The sequence below is a fragment of the Cervus elaphus genome, chromosome 18 (assembly GCF_910594005.1).
Source record: "Cervus elaphus chromosome 18, mCerEla1.1, whole genome shotgun sequence".
NCBI lineage: Eukaryota > Metazoa > Chordata > Mammalia > Artiodactyla > Cervidae > Cervus > Cervus elaphus.
The window spans coordinates 117,869,939-117,897,018 of NC_057832.1; the positions used below are offsets into that span (position 1 = coordinate 117,869,939).

General features: G+C 52.5%; 2 protein-coding genes and 2 non-coding genes across 8 annotated transcripts; 3 read left to right on the top strand and 1 right to left on the bottom strand.

Moving 5' to 3' along the window:
• Positions 1–2,229: 2,229 nt before the first annotated feature.
• Positions 2,230–3,302, top strand: LOC122674587 (nucleophosmin-like). The gene has a single exon (XM_043873072.1). The coding sequence runs from the start codon at positions 2,314–2,316 to the stop codon at positions 3,199–3,201; it is 888 nt and encodes a 295-aa protein (XP_043729007.1). The 5' UTR covers positions 2,230–2,313; the 3' UTR covers positions 3,202–3,302.
• Positions 3,303–7,790: 4,488 nt separating this feature from the next.
• Positions 7,791–7,862, bottom strand: TRNAC-GCA. The gene has a single exon. It is a non-coding gene; the product is annotated as a tRNA-Cys (tRNA).
• A 3,451-nt stretch (positions 7,863–11,313) lies between these two features.
• Positions 11,314–11,385, top strand: TRNAC-GCA. Its single transcript has one exon. It is a non-coding gene; the product is annotated as a tRNA-Cys (tRNA).
• A 3,765-nt stretch (positions 11,386–15,150) lies between these two features.
• LRRC61 (leucine rich repeat containing 61) lies at positions 15,151–27,052 on the top strand. 5 transcript variants are annotated; one of them, XM_043872289.1, is made up of 3 exons: positions 15,151–15,274; positions 18,399–18,542; positions 25,633–27,052. In XM_043872289.1, the coding sequence occupies exon 3, from the start codon at positions 25,791–25,793 to the stop codon at positions 26,574–26,576; it is 786 nt and encodes a 261-aa protein (XP_043728224.1). In that variant the 5' UTR covers positions 15,151–15,274; positions 18,399–18,542; positions 25,633–25,790; the 3' UTR covers positions 26,577–27,052. The 5 variants fall into 5 exon arrangements, with proteins under 5 accessions (XP_043728224.1, XP_043728222.1, XP_043728220.1 ...); XM_043872287.1 differs by lacking the exon at positions 15,151–15,274 and adding an exon at positions 15,285–15,416; XM_043872285.1 differs by lacking the exons at positions 15,151–15,274; positions 18,399–18,542 and adding exons at positions 19,701–19,838; positions 20,451–22,461.
• Positions 27,053–27,080: the final 28 nt, after the last annotated feature.

Below are 27,080 nucleotides of genomic sequence, written 5' to 3' on the forward strand. Positions count from 1 at the left end.
GGCAGATAACACTGGGAATGCGAAGAGCAGAGAAATCAAGTGGGGGTGCTTGCTGTCCGCTCCTGAGAACCTCCAAGGTCACGTGCGGGGTGTGACCTTTGTTTATAAGCCTCGGGGTTTCCAGGAATGGAGTGAGTTGGCAGCCACAGCAGTTCTGCTTGACTTGGAGCCAGAAGGGTGAGGGCTGGTGACCAAACTCTGTGCTAGCTCAGCCCACACTCTGTGTATGAACCTGGGTGAGAATCACCCAGAACAAACAGACCCATAGAACGCTGGGACTAAAGCCAGGCCCATCACGACAGGATCTCCAGGGCTGGAGTGAGGATCCCAGACATTTAATCCCAGCACTCTGGGTTGTTCTTAGGCAGGCCCACACAGGTCTTAGGACCCGAGCTTTGGAATCATGCAGTGGTATTTCTGCGCTGAGACATAAAGAGCCAGAGCTCCGTGGAGCCCCTGCAAATGCCATCTAGCAGTTTCAGAAGCACCAAAGCCTTCGGGGATTACGGGGTGTCTGAGTGGACTCTAATCCCAGTGCCATGCGGTCCAGCAGAGGCCAGGTGAGGGAGGGGGTGTCACACAAGCCCAGCTGAACTTTGGCTCACCCTGCAGGCATCTGCTCCGAAAAGCGTTAGGGTGGATGTTCTCAGAAACCCATACAGCCCCCACCTCAGCTCCCTGATCTGGGGATTAAGGGCCGTGATAGCAGCAAGGCCTTCCCCCTGCAGTAAAGGTCAGCATTCCTTCCCTGACAAAGACCCGGGAGACGTCAGTGAGTGATCCTCTGCACCTGACCACTCCCCGTCTTGTACAACGGGAGCATGGGGCCACAAGGACCGTTGCCAAAGTCTGGGTTCCCTGTCCACCAATGCCGAATGGAAACATGGAGACAGAGTTTGGGGGAGATTGAAAAAAGTAGCTTTATTATTTTTTGCCAGGAAAAAGGGATATGTAGCAGGCAAGTGCCTGAAGAGCAGTGTCCCCCTCTCTTGGGAGTAGGGAGAGGATTTATATCCTCTCGAAGGGCTTGCATCTTTTTTTTTCTCTTGCAAAGTTTCAGAGTGACTACAGCTGCCATCAGGCAACTCAGTAGCTGGGTCTGGTGTCCCTGAAGTTATCGGCCTGTGATCTTCTTTCTGAAATGCAGGATACTACAAGAGAATATATGGGGGGAGAAGAATGCCAGGTGCAGGGTGTAATCTATATGGAGTCAGAGAGTAATTAGCTTGTTGAAGGACAAGTCCGGCTACAAGTGTCTGTTAGTGGTAACAACTAAAGAATACCCAAGGTTGTTTAACTTTCGTAGGCCGGTTTGGCCAGTATGTGCCAAAGGCTGTTCACTCATTTCTGGTTTTGCGGCGACAGGATCATGGCATAGCCTGCAGCCTTCTGATACCAGGGGCAACGGCTGTGCCCTTGGTCTGCAGCGATTGATTCGACAAACAAAGTTTTCTCTTTTTTTCTGTCTGCTTAGCCTCCCAGAGGCCATTCACCTCGACTGAGCAGCTCAGCTTCGAGTTGAGATACAGAATCAGGAACTGGGCTGCCTGAGTTCAAAGTCCAGCTTCTCCAGTAATTAGTTGAGTGAAAGTTATTTAATCTTTCTGAGCTTCGGTTTTATCACCCAGTTGGTATAATATTACTAGAGCCTGCCTTGTAGAGGTTGTGACTGTGTGATAAATGGGTTAATAGTGCCTGCCTCCTCAGTAAATGCCATTAACCAATCACGTGACTTTTACATAGTAACTCTATGGTTACTGGTTCATGGTTCCCTTCATTCTGCCAGGATCTCAGCTTCCTTCACCTCTTCTTATTCCCATCACAGACTCTACACCGATCCACCGTGTGGAGCAGAAAGTGGCGAGCACCCTGAGCGCTTTGACGTGTGAGATAGGACCTGGGAAATACGTGCCACAAAAATTACCCAGAGCTGGTTTATGCAGCTGTATTTTTGTGCTTTGTGTTAAATGTCCTTAACGTAGTCTATAAATGGACTGTCCTCCCGATAAAAGCACTCATGCTTTGGGGGTGTGGGGATGAAGAGGGAATGGGTACTAGACTAGACCTGCTGAATCTAAAGTTCTTGGGGAAAATAAATGTTTAAGAAACAACCAGGAGACTTCTTAAAAAGCAGAATATTGACAAGAACACTAACCCTCCCAGATATTTTAAAGTATTATGAAGTCACAACATGAGAGGCTACAGAAATGAAAACAATGGTGTTAGCAGCTGGTGTGATTCCGTCCTGCGCGGCTGCTCTTTCGAATAGTAGTCGAATAGCTTCTCTCCCACATAAGTGCGTGCCGCCAACCCATGGAGGATTCAATGGACATGGACATGAGCCCCTTGAGGCCCCAGAACTATCTTTTCGGTTGTGAACTAAAGGCTGACAGAGATTATCACTTCAAGGTGGATAATGATGAAAATGAGCACCAGTTATCTTTAAGAACGGTCAGTTTAGGGGCTGGAGCAAAGGATGAGTTACACATTGTTGAAGCAGAGGCGATGAATTATGAAGGCAGTCCAATTAAAGTAACACTGGCAACTTTGAAAATGTCTGTACAGCCAACGGTTTCTCTTGGGGGCTTTGAAATTATACCACGTGTGGTCTTACGGTTGAAGTGTGGTTCAGGGCCTGTGCATATCAGTGGACAGCACTTAGTAGCTGTGGAGGAAGATGCAGAGTCAGAAGATGAAGAGGAGGAGGATGTGAAACTCCTAAGTATATCTGGAAAGCCTTCTGCCCCTGGAATTGGTAGCAAGGTTCCCCAGAAAAAAGTAAAGCTTGCTGCTGATGAAGATGACGATGATGATGAAGATGACGATGATGATGATGAAGACGATGATGATGATGATGACGATTTTGATGAGGAAGTTGAAGAAAAAGCTTCAGTAAAGAAATCTGTACAAGATACTCCAGCCAAAAATGCACAAAAATCGAACCAAAATGGAAAAGACTCAAAACCATCAACACCAAGATCAAAAGGTCAAGAATCCTTCAAAAAACAGGAAAAAACACCTAAAACACCGAAAGGACCTAGCTCTGTAGAAGACATTAAAGCAAAGATGCAAGCAAGTATAGAAAAAGGTGGTTCCCTTCCCAAAGTGGAAGCCAAGTTTATCAATTATGTGAAGAATTGTTTCCGGATGACTGACCAGGAGGCTATTCAAGATCTCTGGCAGTGGAGGAAGTCTCTTTAAGAAAATAGTTTAAACAGTTTGTTAAAAATTTTCCGTCTTATTTCATTTCTGTAACAGTTGATATCTGGCTGTCCTTTTTATAATGCAGAGTGAGAACTTTCCCTACCGTGTCTGATAAATGTTGTCCACGTTCCATTGCCAAGAATGTGTTGTCCAAAATGCCTGTTTAGTTTTTAAAGATGGAACTCCACCCTTTGCTTGGTTTTAAGTATGTATGGAATGTTATAATAGGAATAGTAGTAGTGGTGGTCAGACAGATGGAAATGGTGGGGAGACAAAAATATACATGTGAAATAAACTCAGTATTTAAAAAAAAAATGGTGTTAGCACACGAATAGACAAGTCAATAGAAGAAAAGAAGAATCTAGAAGTTAACTCCAATTGATAAACATGCAAAGCAAATCTGTGAGGGGGAAGATGAGTAAAGGCAATGAGCAGTGTGGGGACCCTCTCCCTCCTGGCAACAAAATTACTACCGGCTGGGTCAGAGATTTAACAAATGTAAATGAAACTATAAATGTACCAGTAGAAAACACAGGGGAATTTAAAAAAATTACCTCCTAATGGGAAAGGTCTAAGTAAGAGGGGAAAAAAAGAAATACAGCAGTGATGAAGATAAAATGGATAAATTTTAATTAAAATTTAGATTTTCTACAAAGCAAAAAGAACAACTTGAAGAAAAAAGATGAATGACAGACAAGAGAAATGATTTGCAACCCATGACATACACAGAAGAACGGTACAAAAAAAAGATCATCATGACCTGGATCACCATGATGGTGCGATCACTCACCTAGAGTCAGGCATCCTGGAGTACGAAGTCAAGTGGGCCTTAGGAAGTATCACTATGAACAAAGCTAGTGGAGGGGATGGAATTCCAGCTGAGCTATTTCAAATCCTAAAAGTTGATGCTGTTAAAGTGTTGCACTCAATATGCCAGCAAATTTGGAAACCTCAGCAGTGGCCATATGACTGGAAAGGTGAGTTTTCATTCCAATCCCAAAGAAGGGCAATGCCAAAGAATGTTCAAACTACCACATAATTGCACTCATTTCACATGCTAGCAATGCAGTGCTCAAAATCCTTCAAGCTAGGCTTCAACAGTATGTGAACCAAGAACTTCCAGATGTTGAAGCTGGATTTAGAAAAGGCAGAGGAACCAGAGATCAAATTGCCAGCATCCATTGGCTCATAGAAAAAGCGAGAGAATTCCAGAAAAACATCTACTTCTGCTTCACTGACTATGCTAAAGCCTTTGACTGTGTGGATCACAACAAACTGTGGAAAACTCTTAAAGAGATAGGAATACCAGACCACCTTACCTGCCTCCTGCAAAACCTGTATGCAGGTCAAGAAGCAGTAGTTAGAACCAACAAGGGAAAAATGGATTGGTTCCCAATTGGGAAAGGAGTATGTCAAGGCTGTATGTTGTCACCCTTTAACTTCTATGCAGAGTACATCATGTGAAATGCCAGGCTGGAAGAAGCACAAGCTGGAATCAAGGTTTCTGGGAGAAATAGATATAACCTCAAATATGAAGATGACACCACTTGCAGAAAGTGAAGAGGAACTAAAGAGCCTCTTGATGAGGGTGAAAGAGGAGAGTGAAAAAGCCGGCTTAAAACTCAGCATTCAAAAAACGAAGATTATCACTTCATGGCAAATGGATGGGGAAACACTGGAAACAGTGACAGACTTTCTTTTCTTGGGTTCCAAAATCACTGCAGATGGTGACTGCAGCCATGAAATTAAAAGACACTTGCTCTTTGGAAGAAAAGCTATGACAAGCAGACAGAGTATTGAAAAGCAGAGACATTACTTTGCCAACAAAGATCCATACAGTCAAAACTATGGTTTTTCAGTAGTCATGTACAGATGTGAGAGTTGGACCATAAAGAAGGCTGAGTGCCGAAGAATTGATGCTTTTGAACTGTGGTGTTGGAGAAGACTCTTGAGAGTCCCTTGAAATGCAAGAAGATCAAACCAGTCAATCCTAAAGGAAATCAACCCTGAATATTCATTGGAAGGACTGACGCTGAAGCTGAAGCTCCAATACTTTGGTCAACTGATGGGAAGAGCTGACTCATTGGTAAAGACCCTGATTGAAGGCAGAAGGAGAAGGGGATGACAGAGGATGAGATGGTTGGATGGCATCACCGACTCAATGTACATGAGTTTGAGCAAGCTCCAGGACTTGGTGATGGACAGGGAAGCCTGCTATGCTGCAGTCCATGAGGTTGCAAAGAATCAGACATGACTGAGTGACTGAACAACAAACACATATACAGAGGTCATCAATGAGACACAGCAGGTTAATGGCAATGGAGACAAGCAGGCAATTCACAAAAGAAGTGGTAGAAGTGACTTTCCAGCATGAAAAGATGCTCCCCATCATTTATAATCAAGGAAAGCAAATGGAAACAACAATGTAATCCCACATTACCTGTTATATGAACAGAGATCAAAACTGCTAACAAACTACCACAGACATGTCCCCTAATATTCCCAGTCAGTGTCCCCTGCAGCTCCCCTTGCTCTGAATACTTCCATGCACACTAGCTGACTTCCAGCTGCCAGCACTGTCTTCCTGCCCTGTGCTGCAGGCTGGAAGTGCTGTCGGGAAGTTATTGCCATCAGCATACTCTTTAACCACTGCTTGATAGGGCTTGCATGTACATGCTCCTGGGGTTTCTCCAGCTCTGGTGGCCCACTGAGTGGATGGTTTGTGCTTCTGTCTTCATCATGAGGTGTATTCCCTGGGCAGCCTACCAACACCACAGAAGAAACATGGAAAACAGACCAACCACAAAATGACCTGGAGCCAAGTCTTGCCAAACCTCAGCAGAAGCAGAGTCACATGAGTGAAATATAAATGCTTGTTGTTCTAAGTCAGGGTTTTCAGGAGTTTGATATGCAGCATCATGGTGGCGTAGCTGACTGACACAGTGTTATGACAGATCTAGCTCAGGGTGGCATACAAGTTATCTTTCTACTCCCTTGTTGATGATACCTGCATTAGTCCAGGTTCTCCTGTTATAAGGAGTGTCCCTATATAGGTCTTTGTGCACATGTGCTGGAACTTCTCTAGGATGTATGTCTCCATGTAAAGAGCAGAGTTGTGGCTGATGTTGACTTTCAGCATTACAAGATATTACCAAATTGTCCTCCAAAGCAATTATTTACACTCCGACAAAACTTGCAGAACTCCTGGACTTCATTTGTTACTCAGCCTTTTTTGTTTTTTCAACTAGATGATGTATGTAACATGGTATCTTTTAAGTTACATTTCACTAATAATAACTGATGAGCCTGACTCTCTTCAGCTGTTTGTTGACCATTTGGGTTTCCACTTCTCTAATTTGTTTGTATTGTTTGCTTGCTTTTGTATTAGACTTGTTTGGTCTTTTTCCTACTGACTTATAGATTTCTTTATGTATTTTAGCTACAAGTCCCCCTAATCCCATACAGCTAGTGCCAGGAAGAAAGGTGGAAGAAGATAGTGTGTGGGGGGTGGTTTGGTTCAGTTCACACCCTCAGTCGTGTCCAACTCTTTGTGACCCCATGGACTGCAGCACGCCAGGCCTCCCTGTCCATCACCAACTCCCGGAGCCTGCTCAAACTCATGTCCATTGAGTTGGTGATGCCATCCAACCATCTCATCCTCTGTCGTCCTCTTCTCCTCCTGCCTTCATTCTTTCCCAGCTTCAGGGTCTTTTCAAATGAGTCAGCTCTTCACATCAGGTGGCCAAAGCTTCAGCTTTAGCATCAGTCCTTCCAATGAATAGTCAGGACTGATTTCCTTCAGGATTGACTGGTTTGATTTCCTTGCAGTCCATGGGATTCTCAACCAGTATATTGCTGGTTACCGAAGACCTTTTCTTTTATTTTTTCCCTTTTCTTTTAAATTAGCACCCTTCTTCTTTTATCTACTTATCCTTACATTCAGTTGGTCATTTCTTCATTTGATTCCCTTGCTCACCACAGACAGTTCCTGCTGATCTCTGTCTCTGCTGTGTCTGGCATCAAGTTGAACACAAATCCATCTTGAGTAAGTGGATGGTTCTATGATAGCCATTGCTCTTATTTCTGTAAGCTTTGTGAGGACAGCGTGGGGGTCAAAGAGCCCCTGCCCCCATAGGGAAGATGGGTCAGGAGCAGTGCTGTGCTTGACCTACTCACACCAGAGACTCACTTGTCAGCACGTCTTCCCAACACCATGATCGGTGATCTTGTGTTTGTGGCTTGACATTGGATTTGGTGAGATTATTTACACCGTGAAGCTGGAAAACACTGCAAACCAATGCTCCCCCTCCCCTCAAGAGCGGGTTGGTAAACACTTACCAACACAGCACTGACTTAGGGCAATGAAAATACGTGGAAACAAGCCTGTGTAGAACAAGACCAGAGGTAAGTGAAATAAGAAGTCATAGCTGGAGGAAGGTGTCCCTCTAGGCTTGTCCTGTTCAGAGACAGGGTTTTCAGTTACCCCAGATTCCCCAGGTTGAGAAGACTTGGCCTCCTGAGGCCCTGGACTAGGGAAGGAGCTGAACCTTCAATACCAGCTCCAGCTGGCAAAAGGGAAGGGCAGCAGGGGGCACCCAGATTTGAACCAGGGACCTCTTGATCTGCAGTCAAATGCTCTACCCCTGAGCTATACCCCCTGATATAAGTAGAGGCCTTAGTACTGCCTTTTACCTGTATAGCCACACCCAACATTCCTATAAATTTTTGCTACAAGATGCTCACCAGGCTGGGCCTGCTCAAAGCTGCCAAGCCAGCCTCACTATAATTTTACTTCCTTGATGAGAAATAAGCAACAGGTCCCCCCTCCCTGTAACCACCTCCCTGCTCCTGGAAAAGCACTGACACTGGTATTTATGTCAGGAAAGGCCTTCAGGGTCACTGGTCCATGCCCTTCACAATGGGCATCTGAACCCAGAGATTCAGGATTACTGGTCTACCCAAGCACACACAGCTCCTTACAGATAAACTCAGGACCTGAATCCACTTCTCCTGATTTTGGGTTCAGAACCTTATAATTAAGCCAATGAGTCTCTTATCTTCCACTCTTCCCTATCCTCTATCAGTCAAAAAATGTAAAGGCTACAGAAGAGGAGCGTTTTAATAGATTAATGATGAAGTGGGACCATCAGGGGAACTAGAATGTGGCCTTAGCAGAGCACACAACGCCATGCAACTTAAGGACCACAAGGAAAAGCTAATGGGGACACCAGAATTTGACCTTGTGCATGCTGCACCTTTCGGGCCAGTCCTCAGATTTCCTGTGCTCAGGAATCATCTTGGGAGCTTGTCAAACATGCAGATGTGACATGGGGTTAGGAACAAGCTTCTTATAGAGGGTCTGGGGGATCCCACTTTGAGAAACACTGGTCACAGATCTATATCGGCTCCCTTGTGGCCACCTGCAGGACGACCTAGGTACTGAACCCCCAGGAAGGGATGGGTTAAGAATTCTAGCACCTGCCCCAGGGTCAGACTGAGCTGGTGGGCAGAGGCAGGCTGAAAGCCAAGGACCACAGTCTGATTGCTCATCCTCTGAACTCTGCTCTAGACCCGTGGTTCTTAATTGTAGGGTGCGTCAAAATCACTTGGAGGACTTGTTAAAACAGGGATGTCTGGGCTTCCCCCTGAAAGTTTCTGATTAACAAATTCTCAGGTAACGCTGATGCTGGGGGTCCAGGGCCATGCTTTAAGAACCGCTGCTCTAGATCCACACATCTGCGACCAGGCCCTTTCACACTTGCAGCCACACCCAGGGCACCTGTTCACCCTTGCCTTATGTTGTGTTTACTGAGCCCTGGTGCCTCCACTCCACCAAAGACCCATATCCTGAGACCCCCCACCCTTTCCTCCCATTGCCTGCTGGGAGCCCCTGGGAGGGTCTTCTTTGTCATGGATTAGCTCTCTTCCCAGTTTACCATTCAGGAAACTAAATCTAAAGAAGCTTCTGCCAATATGGGGAAAACTCATTCAAGGGAGTCAAGGAGATTCACCTCTTCCGTCCAGAGCAGGCCAATTCAAGCTGAAGATCTCAGTCTGCCTCAGAAAAATTCAGCCCAGGGGGTTGTATGATTACACCTATATTGCAGATGGGGAAACAGAGGACAGGAGAGTATCTTTGGCCCCACAAAGGCAAGTAGCTCAGGAGAGAAGGCGGCTCCAAGTATTCTAGGGGTGTCATCCTTCTGGTTTGCATTTCCTTGTTTCTCTCTGGGTTCATCTCCCTTCTTTCTCCTTAATTCAGTGAGGTTCTGATCCAGTTAATGCTCTTAGGTTTGGCACATCTGAAATGTCCTTTTGTCCTCTTGCTTGAATGTCAGTTTACCTGGGTTCAGAATTCTAGATTGAGTCTACAGCCATAGCACCCTGAATGCACCCAATCTTGTCAGAATTCTAGATTGGAAGTTATTTTTCTTTATACCTAAAAATTTATTTTATAATGCTATAAAGTATCAGTAAAGACAACTATATTATTCAATTGCTCTTCTCACCAAAGTATCAAATTTTAAAAAAATTTGAAATGCATGCATGGTTCATGGGTCTGGCTACATAGCTATTTAATTTTACTTATTTGTGCCTATATTTTCACTTACACAATTTTTAAAAATAACATTTTCCTAATTATTATAAATAACAATAAAGTGCTGTACTCAGTATGTCAGCAAATCTGGAAAACTCAGCAGTGGCCACAAGACTAGAAAAGGTCAGTTTTCATTCCAATCCCAAAGAAAGGCAATGCTGAATAATGCTCAAATGACCATACAATTGTGCTCATTTCACATGAAAGCAAGGTAATGCTCAAAATCCTTCAAGCTAGGCTTCAGCAGTACATGAACAGAAAACTTCGAGATGCTGAAGCTGGATTTCGAAAAGGCAGAGGAACCAGAGATCAAATTGCCAGCATTCATTGGATCATAGAAAAAGCAAGAGAATTCCAGAAGAACATCTACTTTTGCTTCATTGACTATGCTAAAGCCTTTGATTGTGCAGATCACAACAAACTGTGGAAAATTCTTAAAGAGATGTGAATACCAGACCACCTTATCTGTCTCCTGAGAAACCTGTATGCAGGTCAAGAAGCAACAGTTAGAGTGAAAAAACTGGCTTAAAACTCAATATTCAGAAAAGCTAAGATTTTGGCATACAGTCCCATCACTTCATGATAAATAGATGGGGAAAAAGTGGAGACAGTGACAGACTTTATCTCCTTGGGCTCCAAAATCACTGCAGATAGTGACTGTAGCCACAACATTAAAAGACACTTGGTCCTTGGAAGGAAAGCTATGACAAAACTAGATAGCATATTAAAAAGCAGAACATCACTTTGCCAACAAAGGTCTGTGTAGCTGAAGCTATGGTTTCTTCAGTAGTCATGTATGGATGTGAGAGTTGGACCTTACAGAAGGCTGAGTGCTAAAGAATTAATGGTTTTGAATTGTGACTGCTGGAGAAGACTCTTGAGAGATCCTTGGACTGCAAGGAGATGAAACCAGTGAACTCTAAAGGAAATCAACTCTGAATATTCATTGAAAGGACTGATGCTGACGCTGAAGCTCCAGTAGTTTGGCCACCTGATCCAAAGAGCTGACCCACTGGAAAAGATCTTGATGCTGAGAAAGACTGAGGGGAAGAGGAGAAGGGGACGACAGAGGATGAGATGGTTGGATGGCATCACTGACTCACTAGACATGAGTTTGAGCAAACTTGGGGAAATGGTGAAGGACAGGGAAGCCTGGTGTGCTGCAATCCATGGGGCTGCAGAGTCGGACACAGCTTAGCGACTGAACAACAACTATAATAAAGCAATAAAAAGGTATAAACCCACAGGAGAAAAAGTATATGGATGAGATAATTAGTTTCACACAGAAGAAAAACACAAAACAGCTGACATAATCTGTAGAGAAATCATCCAAGAAGTAAGCACTTCTGTGGGAGGTGCAGGGGAGGTTGGAGACCAGAGGGTGTTACTGAGGGATGCCAGTTCTACAGGTTCCCACTGGCTCTCAGAGAATGGATGGTAATTGCCATCAACTACATACCTGGGTATTATGATACAGTGAACTGGTGCTGGTTCAGAGCCTAAAATGGCCTGGGGGTATAGCTCAGGGGTAGAGCATTTGACTGCAGATCAAGAGGTCCCCGGTTCAAATCCGGGTGCCCCCTGCTGATTTTCTTTCCATCTGGAACACACGTGGTCACCGTAGATTAGATCTCAGTACCACCAACCTTCACCTCCACCCCCCACCCCGCTTGTTAGGAGGCTTTTTAACTTAGGCTACTTTCCTCTAAGGGGGCTTAGCAAACAGAACATGGAAGGAGTGAGGAGAGGAGAGGAAAGGGAGGAAAGGTCATCTTCTGACTCAGGAAATGGTTGGAAGTTTTCCTCATCCAGCGTTAGAGGCTTTGTCTGGACCCTAGGAGACCTGTGTGTGTTTGGTCAGCTCTCCCAATTGCTATTACTATTACTATTTCTCTTTTCAAGTGAGTTAGGAAGGTCCAAGGAGCCAAATGAATTAGCAGCTGTGCCCCACAGGCTCCGGGGAAGAATCCAGATACTTTTATTTGAAAAACAACATGGTCTCTGATCTTCCTACCCAACCAGCACGATCTGATCAGACACATTTTGGGGAAGATGATACTGGATGATCCTCAAGGGCATTTTTCCTGAACACAGGCTTCCCAGGTGGCGCAAGTAAGGAAGAACCTGCCTGCCAATGCAGGAGAGTAAGAGACGCATGTTCAATCCCTGGGACAGAAAGATCCTCTGGAGGAGGGCATGGCAGCCACTCCAGTATTCTTGCTTGGAGAATCCCATGGACAGAGGAGCCTGGCGGGCTAGAGTCCACAGAGTCGAAAAGAGTCAGACAGGGCTGGAGTAACTTAGCAGGCACATATGATTATCAAAGCCAGTGCCCTCGAGAGGGCCTGGAGCAAGGAGGGAGAGGGTGGGAAGAAGATGCGGTGGGAAAGTCGTGCTTCTGCCCTGGGGCAGACCCCCAGGTTCTGGAAGCCACAAATACCTGGGTGACTGGCTGTGCTACGGTTCAGGATAGCCCTCTGGGTGGAAAGGTGCTTTTTAGATAATAATGGCTCATAGTTAGATCATTTAAACACAGATCACGAGGTCTCTGATTCATAATCCAAGTAACCCTACTGCTGCCACTTTAAAAAATTAATAGACTTTATTTTTTAGGGTAATTTTAGGTTTACAGAAAAACTGAGCAGAAAGTAGAGAGCTCCCTCCATCTCCTCACCTCAGCTGCTCCCTCCCGGGCACCCCATTATTAAATTTGTATTAGTGTTGTTGTTGTCCAGTCATTCAGTCATGCCCGACTCTTTGCGATCCCATAGCCTGCAGCACGCCAGGCTTCCCTGTCCATCACCATCTCCTGGAGCTTGCTCAAACTCATGTCCATTGAGTCGGTGATGCCATCCAACCGTCTCATCCTCTGTCATCCTCTTCTCCTCTTGCCTTCAATCTTTCCCAGCATCAGGGTCTTTTCCAATGAATCAGGTCTTCACATCAGGTGGCCAAAGTATTGGAGTTTCAACTGATTTCCTTCAGGATTGACTGGTTTGATTTCCTTGCAGTCCAAGGGACTCTCAAGAGTATTCTCCAACACCAGAGTTCAAAAGCATCAATTCTTCGGTGCTCACTATTCTTTATGATCCAACTCTCACATCTGTACATGACTACTGGAAAGACACAGCTTTGACTAGATGGACCTTTGTCGGCAAAGTAATATCTACACTTTTTAATACGCGGTCTAGTTTTGTCATAGCTTTTCTTTCAAGGAGCAAGAGTCTTTTAATTTTATGGCTACAGTCACCATCTGCAGTGATTTTGGGGTCCAAGAAAAGAAAATCTGCCACTGTTTCCATTGTTTACCCATCTATTTGCCACGAAGGGATGGGACTGGATGCCATGATGTTCGTTTATTGAATGTTGAGTTTTAAGCCAGCTTTTTCATTCTCCTCTTTCACCCTCATCAAGAGGCTCTTTAGTTCCTCTTCACTTTCTGCCATAAGAGTGGTGTCATCTTCATATTTGAGATTATTGATATTTCTCCCAGCAATCTTGATTCCAGCTTGTGCTTCATCCAGTCTGGCATTTCACATGATGTACTCCACATATAAACATGGTGACAATATACAGCCTTGACTTACTCCTTTCCCAATTTGAAACCAGTCTGTTGTTCCCTGTCCAGTTCTAAATGTTGCTTCTTGACCTGCATACAGGTTTCCCAGGAGGCAGGTAAGGTGGTCTGGTATTCCCATCTCTTGAAGAGTTTTCCACAGTTTGTTGTGATCCACACAATCAGAGACTTTGGTGTAGTCTATAAAGCACAAGTAGATGTTTTTCTGGAACTCTGTGCTTTTTCGATGATCCAACGGATGTTGGCAATTAGATCTCTGGTTCCTCTGTGTGGGGGTGATGGTGATGAGATCAGACAGTGCCATCTCTACTACTGGTCTTTGAAACATTGTTAAGAAAGTTTAGAGAAAACATCTGCAGTGCATATATCCAGAATATGTAATGAACTGAGCTAAATATAAATATATAATAAATTCAACAGTAAGAGAAACCCAAGTTTTTAGAGTAGGCAAATAATTTGTAACCACACTTCACAAAAGATGTACAAATGGCAAATAAGCACCTGAAAATGTAACCAATGTTATTATTCACCTGGGAATGTCAATGACTAAAATGAAAACGCTGACAATAAAGTATTGACAAGGATTTGGAGGCAATTTGAACATTGTTCCTAGGAATATAAAATGGCACAAACAATTTGGAGAATAGTTTGGCAGTTTCTTACAGAGTTAAGCATGATTTACCATATACCCCACCATGGTCACTCCTATCTTACCAAAGATAAATGAAAACCTCTGCCCTCACACAGACAGGTATGTTCATAGCAGTTTTATTTGTGATAGCCTAGAATTGAAAAGAATCCAAGTCGTCAACAGGGTGAATGGGTAAACAAATTATGCTACATTCATATAAATGAATTCTACTCAGCAATAAAAATGAATGAGTTCCTGATTCATACATCAGCATGACTGAATCCCAGAAACATTGCATTAAGCCAAAGAGGCTATACATAAAAGACTGCATAGTGTAGATTGCCATCTTTATTATTTATTATATATATCTTTATTAGGAAATGTAAACCTAGTCTTTCATGACAAATGGCATATTAGCTGTTACTTGGGGGCACAGGGTGGGAGGTTAATTGAGAAAAGGTGAAGTGGTTTATTACTTTATTATTACTGGATGTGTGTGTGGATAGAAATATCCTATACCTTGATTGCGAAGGTGGTTCTGCAGGTGAACAAATTTGTCAAAATCCACTGCAATGTACACTTAAAATTTGGACATTGATTGCATGTAAATAATATCTTAAAAAACCAGAAATGTATTCCTGCAGGGAGAGACTATTAGTATAGAATAGAAATGCACTAGAATATAGAGCCTACGAATAGATCCCTATGCATATGGGAGTGAAAGAAGGGAGGGCAGAACTAATCAGCGAGGAAGCAATACACACTGCAGGAGGATCAGCTCTCTAAATGAAAAAAAGGTCGGATGAACTCCCCGTCTCAAATCATGCACAAAAGTCAAGTTCAAGCGGGTTAAAGGCCCGGGGGTGGAAGGGACCTTGGGGATCGGCCAGTGGAAAAGGAAGACTTGGTCGCCATCGGCCCGAAGCGCATAGCGCTTCTTCCAAGACCATAGAGCTAAACTAGAACGATTATAAACAAACAAACAAGTCCCTTTCCGCCCCTCCAAACTAGCACCCTTAGAGTAGAAACTCTATCTGGGAAAAGAAGTGAGCGACTTCGGGCGGAGGAGCCGGCGAGATCCCCACCGTTTCCGGCCGGCACCCGCCGCGCCTGCGCACTCCGCGCTGATTGCCCGCAGGAGGAACGTACGAGCCTCGGGACAGTGGTGGGCGCGGAGGATCGTTTGGGTTGTCGCTCCCGGAAGTCCGTCCCGGAACCTGGACTCCTCCCCCTTGGCTCTGCCGGGCCCTGGGCGCCTCCTGTGGTAGGTCGCGGGCCTGCGCTGCGCGAGGGGTTGGGAGGCGGCGCTCTGCTCCCCGCCACGGGGCCGCGGCCAGTTGCCGGGGGAGCGGCGCTGGCGTCCCGTCTCCGTCGGCCCCGCCGGCCGGCCTGACCCTCGGCAGTAGGTAAGGCGGGGAGCGGGCGTGGCGGTTCCCGGATTCCAGGGGCCGAGGCGGCTTGTCCTGACCTAGGCCCAGCGGGCGGCCCGGTCTCCCCTGTCTTCACTGCCAGCGCTGAACAGCGGGCTCGTGTCCATCAGACAGTCTGTGCCTGGAACTGCCGCTCAGTACCTTGATGCGAAGAGCTGACTCATTGGAAAAGACCCTGATGCTGGGAAAGATTGAGGGCGGGAGGAGAAGGGGTGAGATGGTTGGATGGCATCACCGACTCGATGAACTTGAGTTTGAGTAAACTCCGGGAGTTGGTGATGGACAGGGAGGCCTGGCGTGCTGCAGTTCATGGGGTCGCAGAGTCGCACAAGACTGAACAGAACTGAACTGAACGCCACTAATCCTTCACAAGCCAGGGAGGCAGATGCTGTTCTCCCTGTTGTGTAGACGGGGAAACCGAGGCTCAGTAGCGGGACGAACACACAGCTCTTCGCTCACAGGCAGGATTTAAGCCCCCATAGACTGGCTCTGGAACTTGATGCTCTCAATCCACTATGGAGAGCAGCCTCGCAGAAAAGAGCCAAGTGTGTGTAGTTTAAAACACCTCATTTTGTGTCACTTGTTGCATATGGCGAAATCTAATGATGCATGTTTGTTTCAAACCTCTCCTTTAGAGTTTGCGTGCAGCCAGGTGTGCAGGTGGAACCAAAGCCTGAAATGTACAGTGGTTTGCTCTAGGCTTTTACATCCACGTGTTCCTCTAGTCCCATCCTCTTCTTCACCATCTTCTGTCTCCTCCTAGCTTGAGTGGGTTGGGGAATGAGAAACCCAGGATGTGAAGGCTCATCCAGTGCTTTGAAGTCCCCTGCAGGTCGGGGTGTGTGTGGGGGGGTGGACAGGCACCACCCCAACCCACCCCCCAGAGAGGTGGGGGCTAGTGACTGAGCAGGGTGAAAACGTCCCTCTGGCATAGTTCCTGAATGCCCAGGGTAGGCTGAGTTGCAAACGAGGCACTGGGGTGAGGCAGGCCTAGGAGAAATAGAAAAGTGGCCCCTTTCCTTCTGGGCCTGTGCATGGGAAAAGGCCTGGTAAGAGTTGTTGAGGAGCTAAGGGATGTCCAACTCTTTGCGGCCCCATGACTGTAGACCAACAGGCTCCTCTGTCCGTGGGATTGTCCAGGCAGGAATACTGGAGTGGATTGCCACTTCCTTCTCTAGGGGATCTTCCCGACCCAGGGATCAAACCCACGTCTCCTGCCTGGACAGATGGATGCTTTACCCCCGAGCCGCCTGGGACCCCCCTGGCGAGGGCGGTGAGGAAACCTCTGATCTGTGGAGCCAGCGCCTGTGTTACGTGCTGAGGCCCCGCCCGCCTCAGGCTCAGCCAGCAGGTTGCTGCCTGAGTATATGGCTTCCCCTTGGGAGTCTGTAGGCTCCTGGGCATAAACTGCCTGGGTCCTCCCCCTGCCCTCACTGAAGGACTTGCCTGCCACCACAGCGTCCTTCTTTGCTGTGACAGGGGGAAGAAAAAATAGATTCTTTCTCGTCTCTGAGGATAACCCCTTCCACCTGCCCCCCACCCCATGCCATGCACCTGTGCCTTGAGCCCCTCGCCCTCTGGAGGCTTCTGCCATCAGTCCTCCCTATCTTCCCACTGCACCTTTGCTCTGTTTTGAGATGGAGCTAAGCCTTTCCCCTCCAGACCCTTTGACACTGCAAGCGCCTGCACCCCCTGCTTCTCATTGCATAGCCTGGGGCTCCAGCTGCTTCATCCCGCTGAAGTGACCCTGTCTGTCCTTTCTGGAAGGGCTTCCCTTGGCTCTCCCTAACATCACTTAGGTGTTTCTCTGCCCTCTGCCCGTGGGCACCTTTGGAGTCTGCTCCACCTCTACCCTCCCCACAGTGTCTGTGTTGCCTGGGCAACCACCCTCCCCTCTCTTCTTCTGCCAGTGTTTTTCCTCCGTTTCTATGGAGACTTTTCCATGGATCTGCATCTTTAGCTCAGTACCTGTCACATCTACTCCTGAAGACTTGTTCCAGAAGAACCTTAAAATCGCCACATCTGTAACTGATCTGGGATAGTGGGGAGGACCACTGGGGAGGCCCTCCTCCTCCTCACAGCAGCCCAAGCACACGTGCCCCCCGCATGGCTCTCCAAACTGCCCCTTCACCTGCAGTCCTGCCTCCATTACCTGCTCCTCCTCTCCTGCCCCCTGCCCCCCATTTGCTTCCCAGGGCCAGGCCTCCCTCTGTGGGTTCCCCCCCTCCCAGTCCAGCCCCAAACCATCCACCTTGTCATCGTCCTCAAAGGTGTGTGTGTCAGCTGTTATGAGACGTGTCACAAACAACCTGTCACTAATAACCAAAGTCCTGGAGTTTGTGGGTGACTTTCTTTTTAAATGTCACACTTTGGATTCGTGTAGAGTCGAGGCCAGCTTTCCGCAGCGCCCACCTCGCTCTCATCCTGCTGTGCTTCGGTGGAGAGAAAGGGGGGTTTTACTGTGGGTGCCGCCCATCGCCCCGGGTTCCGGATCTGCCCAGGGCTCTGTCAGGAGACAGGGTTCCTCAAGCAGTAGCCCAAGGGGGCTTCTGTCACCCTTCAAAGACAGCACTAAACTCCAGTGTCACAGACTCGCTGTGCCTCTTGGTCAGCCCGCCCAGGCTCTGTAGTGCTCGGCCCGCTTGGCTCGCTGTTTCCAAGTTGTCTTGCTGTCCTGAGCCCCGCGTGCCAGCCGACAGTTCCTCTCCCGTGTGTGTATGTTTAGGGCACAGTGCTGGCTCACGGTAGATATTTGATGAGTTTTTGCTAAATGGTCAAGTGGGTCAAAGGTGTCTGCAGAATACAGACAGACTGGTGGGACGAGGCTGGTCGGGGACGGAACAGGATTGGTGCCCTGGGGTCCACTAGGGCCCTCGGGTGAAGGCTTTGGGGTGTGCGCTGGGCTGCAGCCCGACTCACAAGTGTTATCCTTTTCTCTGCCCTCATCCGTGAGAGCAGGTGGGACACGGGCCCGCCTTCGGTACCCTGTTCTGCGCTCTTGGGAGCGACGAAGCCGACGGACTGCTCCGGTCCTCTGCTGTGCCACAGAGCATCATGTTTCTGCTCTGGGTTTCCGTTTCTTCAATCAAAATAAGAGCAGAGGTGAGTCTGTCTGGTTCTGACATCTAGAGCCCTTCCTCTGGATGAGGACAGTGTCTGGCCCTTCATCTGTGCCTTGACCTGGCCCCTCCGCGGTGTCCCCTCCAGTGGGCTCCAGGCGCCTGGCGTGGTGGTGGCTGACTCGGTTGTCGAGTGATGGGCTGGGGTGGTCTCCTCTCGGTTCTCCTGAGGCCTCTCCAGCTGGACAGGGCTCCTCGGTGTCATCCACCTGCTTTCACGGCCGAACCTCCCTTGAGCTGCCCAGTGGGCTCGTCCCCAGTGAAGGCCGTCCTGCCATCCCTGGTGGCCCTTCTGAACGTTTCATGTTACCGAGTCAGAACATCCTGGCTTAAATCTCCTCGGTTAACCTGCATCTCGCTCTGGGCTGGAGGGACGCACGCTCCTTCTTCTCAGGTGCCCGGGACGGGATCCGCTGTCCTCCTCTGAACCTTCTCTTTCCCTTGGAGACACATCCTCACTCACTAGCCTTTTACCTTCCCTCTCATTTTCTTTTCTCCTTTCTGCATATTTTGTCTCTGACTTCTTTGTGTCTCTTTTCTTTTGAGAGCAGCCCTGAATTTGATCTCATCTCCAGGAAAAATCAATGGGGGGAGGGTGGGGGACGAGTTGAGGATGGTGCCTGGGTGTGGGGTCTGAGCGTCTGGGTGAACTGGAGTCTCTGCCCTGGCTTGAGCTGACTGCAGGCAGAGCGGGCAAGGGGCAGCCCACAAGGGGGTCGTGAGCCAGGCGGGGTTGGGGGTTGTAGCGCTCACTCGCTCAGTGGTGTGGAGGGACCCAGTCAGGAGGGTGTGGTAGGAGAGACTAGGAAATGCCATTAAGGACTGGGCAGAGGACAAGGAACAGGGCAGAGGCTGAGAAGGAGTCTCTGGTGACAGGAAGCCAAGGAGACCGTGCTTTCCAGGGCCAAGAGGAGGGGCGGGTGGGGCTGGTGCAGAGAAGTCGGGGTCACTGGGGGCCTTGCGGTCGGTGGGGGGCAGCTCCAGGGAGCAGTGGGGGCCAGACTCAGAGCAGAGCAGGCTCCGAGGGGAGGAGATGCTGGAGGCCTGAGTCGCCAGTTTCAGGAGCTGCCCCGTCGTTTGTGCCCTGATGGAGGCTTGGGAAGCCTCAGGCTGCTTCACTCTGCAGGACCGAGTGGTGCCCCTGTTTTCCCCGGCCCCACGGGTGCCCAGGATGCCGAGCCTGGCCCCCTCTGCTCCCGTGGCCTCACTGACAGTGCGGGCACCTGCGGCTCTCTCCGGGAAACCTGCCTGGCGCCTTGGAGCCCTACGTCGTGGTGAGGTCAGCCCCCCGGGGTCCCACGGCCCCGCGCTGCCCCCATATACCCCGCACTGGGGCTCTCTTCACATCGTGCGAGTAAGTTTCATTCACGTCTGCATCTCCCGCCAATCTGGGGGCCACCTGCATGCAGGGGCCTTGCCTACTCTATACTGTATCCAGCACACAGGAACATTGTCAAGTGCCTATTAGGTTCTGGATAAACATTGAAAAAAAAGAAACAGTGTTAGCATGGCAAAGAAGATGGACAGACACCACTCAAGGGCCACCGTTCCGCTGGGTCCGGAACGGTGAACGTCAGGCCTCGCTTGCCAAGGAGGGTGGGGTCTGGCAAGCTCTGCCCTGGGATTGGCCTCCGGTGGTCACGACTCCTCAGGTCCTCCGGCTCTCCCTTCTCCCCACCTCTGGCCTCACTTCCCCTGGCGTGGTGCCCACGGTCGAGAGCCCACTAGGTGAGAGCCGTCCTCTTCCGCTTGTTACAGCCTGGGCCCATGTTCTCACTGCCCCAAGCGCCCAGGCATGTCAGAAGTAGAACAAGTCAGAAAGCCCCACAAGAAGCAGGCGCCCTCAGGATCCATGGGGCAAGAGCCCCCCCATGTGTGCTGACTCCTCCAGGACTAGACCCACGACCCTACCCACCACTGGCTCCTCCTGGCTCCAAGTCCAGTGCCAGAGCTACCAGCGCCCCTTGTGGACTCGGCCAGGGTGCCAGGCAGCACCTGCCGGAGACTGAGGTCCAGCTTGAGTTTGCAGACGTAGAGGCGAAGTGGCCCCCGGAAGACCAGAAGCTCCAGCGCCCAGAAGACAGGTGGGAGGGACCCTCCCCAGCAGAGGAAGAGAGCCCGCCCTTGCCCAGCAGCCCGTGGGTCCCCGCGCCTGACCAGGCTTTCCGGGGGCACAGGAGGGAGGTCTCCTGGGCCTGGGTGTCCTCAGTGAGAAGACAGGGGCCCGCTGCCTGGGGAGGCCTGGCTCGGCTGCCCTGTCTGTAGGTTGTCATGCCCACCTGGGCAGGAGAGACTCCGGCCCCCGGCCTGTCCGCGCCGGGGCAGGAGTGCCCTGTGTAGCCTGGGAAGAAGGTGTCCAGGCCGAAGGCCTGTGGACGGCACGAGGCGGGGGACCCGGTACTCAGCCCAGGCCAGGCCGGACGGGCTGGAGGCAGGCTAGCCCAGCGAGGGTGAGGAGGCAAGGCCGGCCAGCATCCTCGTAACTGGTCTGGCCAGAGAGGTGCGTTACCTCAAGAAGCGGAAGAGGAGACACTTGCTTCCTGGTGAGGGCGAGCAGCCGCCTGGCCCTGAAGCCGCTCTGTCTGCAGAAGCCGGGGAGAACTGCGCAGGCTGAGGCCAAGGCTGGGCACCCGGGCCCCCTGGACACCCCGGGTCAGCGTCCCTCGCCTGACGTGAGGCACTTCTTTACTGTCAAATTGCAGGAACGTCTGCCGGGTCACCGGCATCCGTGCCAGTTGAGCATCAGGCCTGGCAAAGTGAAGGGGCAGCCCCAGTGCTTGCGTCTGCCCCGTCACTTGGCAGGGAAGCACGGGGATGGAGGCGGGGGGCAGCGGGGAGGGCCGCCCGAGAAGCAGCCGAAGGGCCTGCCATCGGCGGACCAGCCGCTGCTTTCCTGAGGGCCGCTGTCACAACGCCAGCGCCTGATGCCTCGCCTCTGGAAGACAGGGACGGACATGCGGTTCAGTGTGGGCCTCGGCCACCTGCTCCCCCCAGAGATGACCCTGCCGCTCCCCCGACGACGCGGTCAGGCAGGACCGAGGTGGCATGCATGCCCCCCAGCCAGCCCCAAGCCGGGACCTGTAACCACAGCACCAACGAGCTCCTCTGCAGCCCGGCCCTGCCGCTCTCCTTTGTCTCGTCTCCGCCCTTTCAGGAGGTTCGTGGCCCAGGGGAACCCTTGCTATCGCCTCCCGCCTCCGGCCTTCTTCTCTACAAAGCCGAGCCCCTGCTCCACGAGGAGATGGGCGACCAGGTGCTGGGCCAAGGACGGCGGCGTCTGCCTCCGTCTCCGTGGCAGCCGGCCGAGAACATGGACTCCGTGGGCGTCAGCGCCCACCGGGGGGCCGGCAGGGGGCGTCGGGGAGCCCGAGGAGTCAGGCGGCGCTCGGGGTCCTCGGCCTGCCCCTGGGCCGCGCTCCGGAGGACAGGCTGCAGGGACAGCGGTTGGGGACAGCTCAGCCTGTGGCTCTCGGGCCCGGCTCCCCGCGGCCGGGCTTCCCGGAGTGGCTGGTGGCGCAGCAGCGGCCGCCGCGCGAGTTTACGAGGAGAAGCAGCGGCTGGGCAAGCCGGGGGCCGCCTCCTGGAACCTGATCTACAGCCCGGTCATGCGCCTGCGGCCCTTCCGGATGGCGGCCGAGGAGGGACGCGCCGCCCGGGCCGCGTTTGGCCTGGTGCAGCCCCAGCTGCGCTACCGGCACGTCTCCCTGGAGCGGAGCGCCCGAGAGATGGGCGTGGCCTTGCGGCTGGCCTAGGGCCCAGCCCCTGCAGCTCTCCACGGACCGCCAGCTCACTGAGCTCTTCCACCGCGAGGACCCTGCCAGACCCCCCGCTTCAGGGGCAGGATCGAGGCCATCCTCCCCGAGGGGGCCGATCTCCACTGGAGGCAGGCTCTCGCATACAAGGTGAAAGAGCTCGTGCAGTCTGAAGAGCCCGCACCGCCCTCCCCTTCCCTACAGGGCCCCAAGGCTGGGCGGGCGGAGGCCACCCTGAGCAACAGAGGAGCCCCCAGCCCTGGGAAGAAGGGAAGGGCCTGGGGGAGCCCGTGCAGAGAAGCCGGATCCCCTCCTCCACGTCCTCGCTGCTGGGCCAGAGTGAGAAGAGCCCGTTGGTGCGGCTGGAGAGCGCGGGGCTGCTGGCCTCTGAGTGGAGCGGCGCCTCCCTCTCCACGGAGAGCCACCTGGCCAGCATCATTGTCAAGAGGCACCTGTGTGAGAATGAGACGGTGGGTGCCCAGGAGGACCCCTTGGCTTCCTGGGAGAAGCGGTGGGACGTCTGGCCAGCCCTGAAGACCAACCTGGAGCATTTCCCCAGCTACATGCCCCCCACCCGTCTCCTTCCCACGCAGGGACCTGGCCCAGAAGGGTCAGAGCCGGGAGTCTGAGTGCTCGGAAGCCCCAGAAAGCTGCCTGGGGGACAGCTGCCTAGACGAGTGGGCAGAGCGTCCCGTCCTAGGGCGGCACACAGGGACGGCCAGGCCCTGGAGCCTGTTTGAGAAGAATGAGGATGGTTCTCAGTTCCAGCCGGGTTGCCAGTTTTGTATTCAGGGAGAAGCCGTTTTCTATCTGCCCACTGCTTGCGTTATTGCTGGCGGCATGTGCGTGGAAAGGTGGGCTGTGTTCCACGGTGACTCGAGCCGTCCCGCCCGGTGTACTGCTGAGGTGCCCCTTTAAAGCGTCAACGGGTAGGGAGGGCCCACACGCAGCTGGTCTGTGTCGGCCCTGCCGGCCCTGGAGGGCAGCTTTCTCGGAGTTGCCACTCAAAATTACTGAGAAGGGCAGGCAGCAGGGGAAATTCACCATAATCGTTTTTTTGCTCAGCGGCCTCCGTGAACTCTTTACCTTGAGATCGTAAGCCTCTGTACTAGGCAGTCTGCTGTGTGTTCATTTGAGCAGGGTCTCGTGGCCCCTTCTTGAAGAAAGCCTTGTGCAGCTTGTGTTCAGTGATTGCAACAGCGTGACCTGAAGTCACCTGCAGTCTGTGCTCAGGTGGCATCTTCTTCGCCACTGCTGGAAGGCATGTGTGCAGCGGGGGGTGGTGGGGGCGGAGGGGCTGTCCTGGGGGCCACGTATATTGGTCGGTGCCACCATCCCCTGGTCAGCTCTTGGGAGAGGAACCCTTGCGGTGTGGCATCACCCCCAGTGGCTCCTCCACACTCCTAAAGAGGGGAAACCTGGACCGGAGCTGCAGGGGGTGTGTGAGGAGGCGAGCGGAAGGAGGTGGTGAGAGGCTGGAGGGTCCCAATGGGCTCTGGAGTGGACATGCCCCACCAGGGCAGTTCTCTCCCCCAAATGGGGGGATCACTCCTGTCCTCTCGTGGGTGGGAGACGGGCACATGGCAGAGGCAACACCTCGACCCAGGTGGCACCTGGACCCCGTCTGCCTGGACTCACGCCAGCCTCCTGAGGCTGGTGCTTCGGGCACCCTGCGTCTCATCCTCTCTGCACCCACGGGCCTGAGACGGAGCCCGGCATCTGGTCGCGTGGCCAGGTTCCGAGGCCACATGCTCCCTCCTCCCCATGGCTTGCTGTCTGCTGCGGGGTCCTGGTCCCCGGCTCCTGCATTTATGGCAGGTCCAGTGCCCCTCACCTGCCCCCCGCCCTGTGGGCCAGATCAGGTTTAACCTGACGCGGTGGTGACCGTGTCGCCCCGCTGCTTACACACAAACCCTAGCAGACGCTTCCGCGGAGTGAGCCAGGCTTCTTAGCAGATACCCCAGTGCTTTGAGACAGAAACTTTGCTGGAAATGAAGGTAGAGCTGGGCTGTGGCAGATTAAAGATGTGGGACCCCCTTCTCAGAGGTGAGGTGGAGGCGGGATGTGTTGGCAGCCCCCCAGCTTCCTAGGGGGTGTGGGAAGAGCTCTGGGTCTGGTTTCCTTGGTGGGGGGCGGGGAATGAAAAGTGGCGTTGCTATGGAGATACAGCCTGGGAGCCTGACCACGGCCCTGGAGCCCGGGGCTTTGTAAACAGCAGGAGTGAATGGCCCCTTGGTTCTCCGCGGGCACCACCGTGCCTGGCCTGGGCCTGGGCCTGGGCCTGGGGCTGGCCGGTCTGCAGGTTGGGGAGCTGCCACTTGGAGCAGAGGTCTCCGCTTGTTTTCCTCTCTGCTTGAACCCTGACCCCTCTGTGCTCCTCTGGCATGGCGGGTGCCCCTCCCCCTTGGCTGCCTCCCTCGGGCTCTGGGCTTGCGGTGGCCCCTGGGTCTCTGCCCATCCGATGGCCACTGGCAGCCTGGAAGTCCCCTCCCTCCCCTTTTCTGGAGCCAGCATCGGGGCCACCCTGCCCCTGCCTCCAGGACGGCTTCCTGGACTGCTCCGCCTTCCCTCCCCAGCCCCTCTTTGCCTACTTGGGAAACGGTGTCACGTTTGTGGCTGGAACCATGCTCTCTGGCTTACGGGAAGGGACATTCTGTTGAGGCCAGAGTGAAGCGCTGGTCTTGTCGGGCAGGGGTCGGGGAGCAAAGGCATGGGCCCTGGTGGTGCTGCTACTCACTCCCTCGACCCCAGCTTCCTTGTCTAGGACGGAAGGCTGGACACTCAGCCCCCACAGCTGCCACCGGTGGGGGGAGCCCATGGAACCCCGAACCCATTTTGAGTTCACTACTGATGGTGAAAAAACTCGAATTGAGAACACCTTGGAGGGAATAAGGCAAGGCCCAGGTGCTCTCAACTGTGTTTGCAAAGGCAGGGCATTCACAGGAAGGAAGCAAAGGAGATGGCGATCCTGGGGGCCTATTGTCTATTCAAAAATAGCTTGAAAGGATTTGAGAAGAAATGTCTCAGTTCATGATACGAGCAGTTACTGAAAAAGGAAAGGAATGAGACTGTGCACACTGGGGACCGTGGAGGGATTGTAACGTCAGGCCTGAACTCCATCTGGGACCCCCTCAGGTGGAGGCCTGTGCCTGACCGGCTCCCGCCGTGGGGCTCCTGGTCCTTCTGCGCCTTGGGCTGGAGTCCTCCAGTCCCCCTGGGCAGCTAACCCTGGCAGTAGGGGAGGGGTGGTCACGGACGCATCCCCTGCTGCAGCTCCGCGGTGCTCAAAGGCCCGCTCACTGTTTGATTGTCTCTCCTTAGGGACCTGCTGGCCCTTGAGTGGGGCTGCCGGAGATGCGTCCAACCCGGGCCCAGGCCGAGTGGAGGGGGCGACCTGTGGGGTGAGCAGCCTGCTGACCACCAGCAGCACCTGCGTCGCAGCTGCCCGATCCCCCAGCCCCCCGGACCCACTTGGTCTCATGGAGCCTCGAGGCGAGAAGTCGGGAGAGGCCGACGGGGTGCACGTGACGCCCCAGCTGCTCAAGGCGCGCTCGGGCGAGTTCTCCCTGGAGTCCATCCTGCTGCTCAAGCTGCGGGGCCTGGGGCTGGTGGACCTGGGCTGCCTGGGGGACTGCCTGGGCCTCGAGTGGCTGGACCTGTCGGGCAACGCGCTCACCCAGCTGGGCCCGCTGGCCTCCCTGCGGCAGCTGGCCGTGCTCAATGTGGCCGACAACCGGCTGACGGGCCTGGAGCCCCTGGCCGCCTGCGAGAACCTGCAGCGTCTCAACGCCGCGGGCAACCTGCTGGCCGGGCCCGCGCAGCTGCAGTGCCTGGCGGGGCTGCGGGGTCTGGAGCGCCTGCGGCTCCGAGACCCCTTGGCTCGGCTCAGCAACCCGCTGTGTGCCAGCCCCTGCTACTGGGCCTCAGTGCGCGAGCTGCTGCCCGGCCTGAAGGTCCTCGACGGCGAGCGTGTGAGCGGGCGCGGCAGCGACTTCTACCAGCTGTGCCGGGACCTCGACAGCTCCTTGCGCCCCGGCCCTGGCACCCCCGGCCCCCGGCCGGCGGAGGCCCAGCCCTGGGTGGAGCCCAGCTACTGGGAGGCCTGGCCCCCACGCAGTAGCTCCATCCTGGAGGAGGCCTGCCGCCAGTTCCAGGACACGCTGCAGGAGTGCCGCGACCTAGACCGCCAGGCCCGGGACAGCCTGGCCCAGGCGGAGCGGGTGCTCGGCCCCGCGGGTGCTGCCGCTGCCTCCTTCGTCTTCTGAAGGCGCCCTGGGGCGCTCGGTGGCCTTCCTGCTCGTCTGGACGGTTTTGTCCGGCTGCTCGCTGCCCTTCAAGGAAAACTCTCCAGATGTCTATCAGAGCCGTACCTCCCTCGGGTCATCCCCAAGCAGCCGGCTCAGCATGAGGCTGTCCTGCCACCTACGCAGTGCGCCTGGGAGGAGGTCCCTGGCCCCTTCCGTGGCCACAGCTGCTGCCCGTCCCGGCTGCATGAGCCTGAGGCTTGGGGGAAGAAAGTGGCTTGGTCCTAAGGCTGCAGGTGGGCAAGGCGGGAAGGCCGCTGAGGGCGATGCTGAGCTCGGCCAGCCGGCCGTGGAAGCTGCATTTATCCACCTTCCAGGTTCTCCTATCCGGTGATTCTCTGCTGTGTCCCTCACTCCTGGGTCTCCCTGGAACCTCCACTGTCCCCATTCCCACCCATGCTCATCCCTATTAAATTATGTTTTAATTTGTATCAGTACACGTGGGCGTGCTTATTTTCCCGAGGG

Bases quoted from the DNA above. Each gene is read 5' to 3' on its own strand.
- LRRC61 (XM_043872285.1), top strand. From the start codon at position 21,609: ATGCCCCCCAGCCAGCCCCAAGCCGGGACCTGTAACCACAGCACCAAC. The intron at 22,462-25,632 runs GTGAAAGAGCTC...GTCTCTCCTTAG, and splicing joins GGCAGGCTCTCGCATACAAG to GGACCTGCTGGCCCTTGAGT.
- LOC122674587 (XM_043873072.1), top strand. From the start codon at position 2,314: ATGGAGGATTCAATGGACATGGACATGAGCCCCTTGAGGCCCCAGAAC.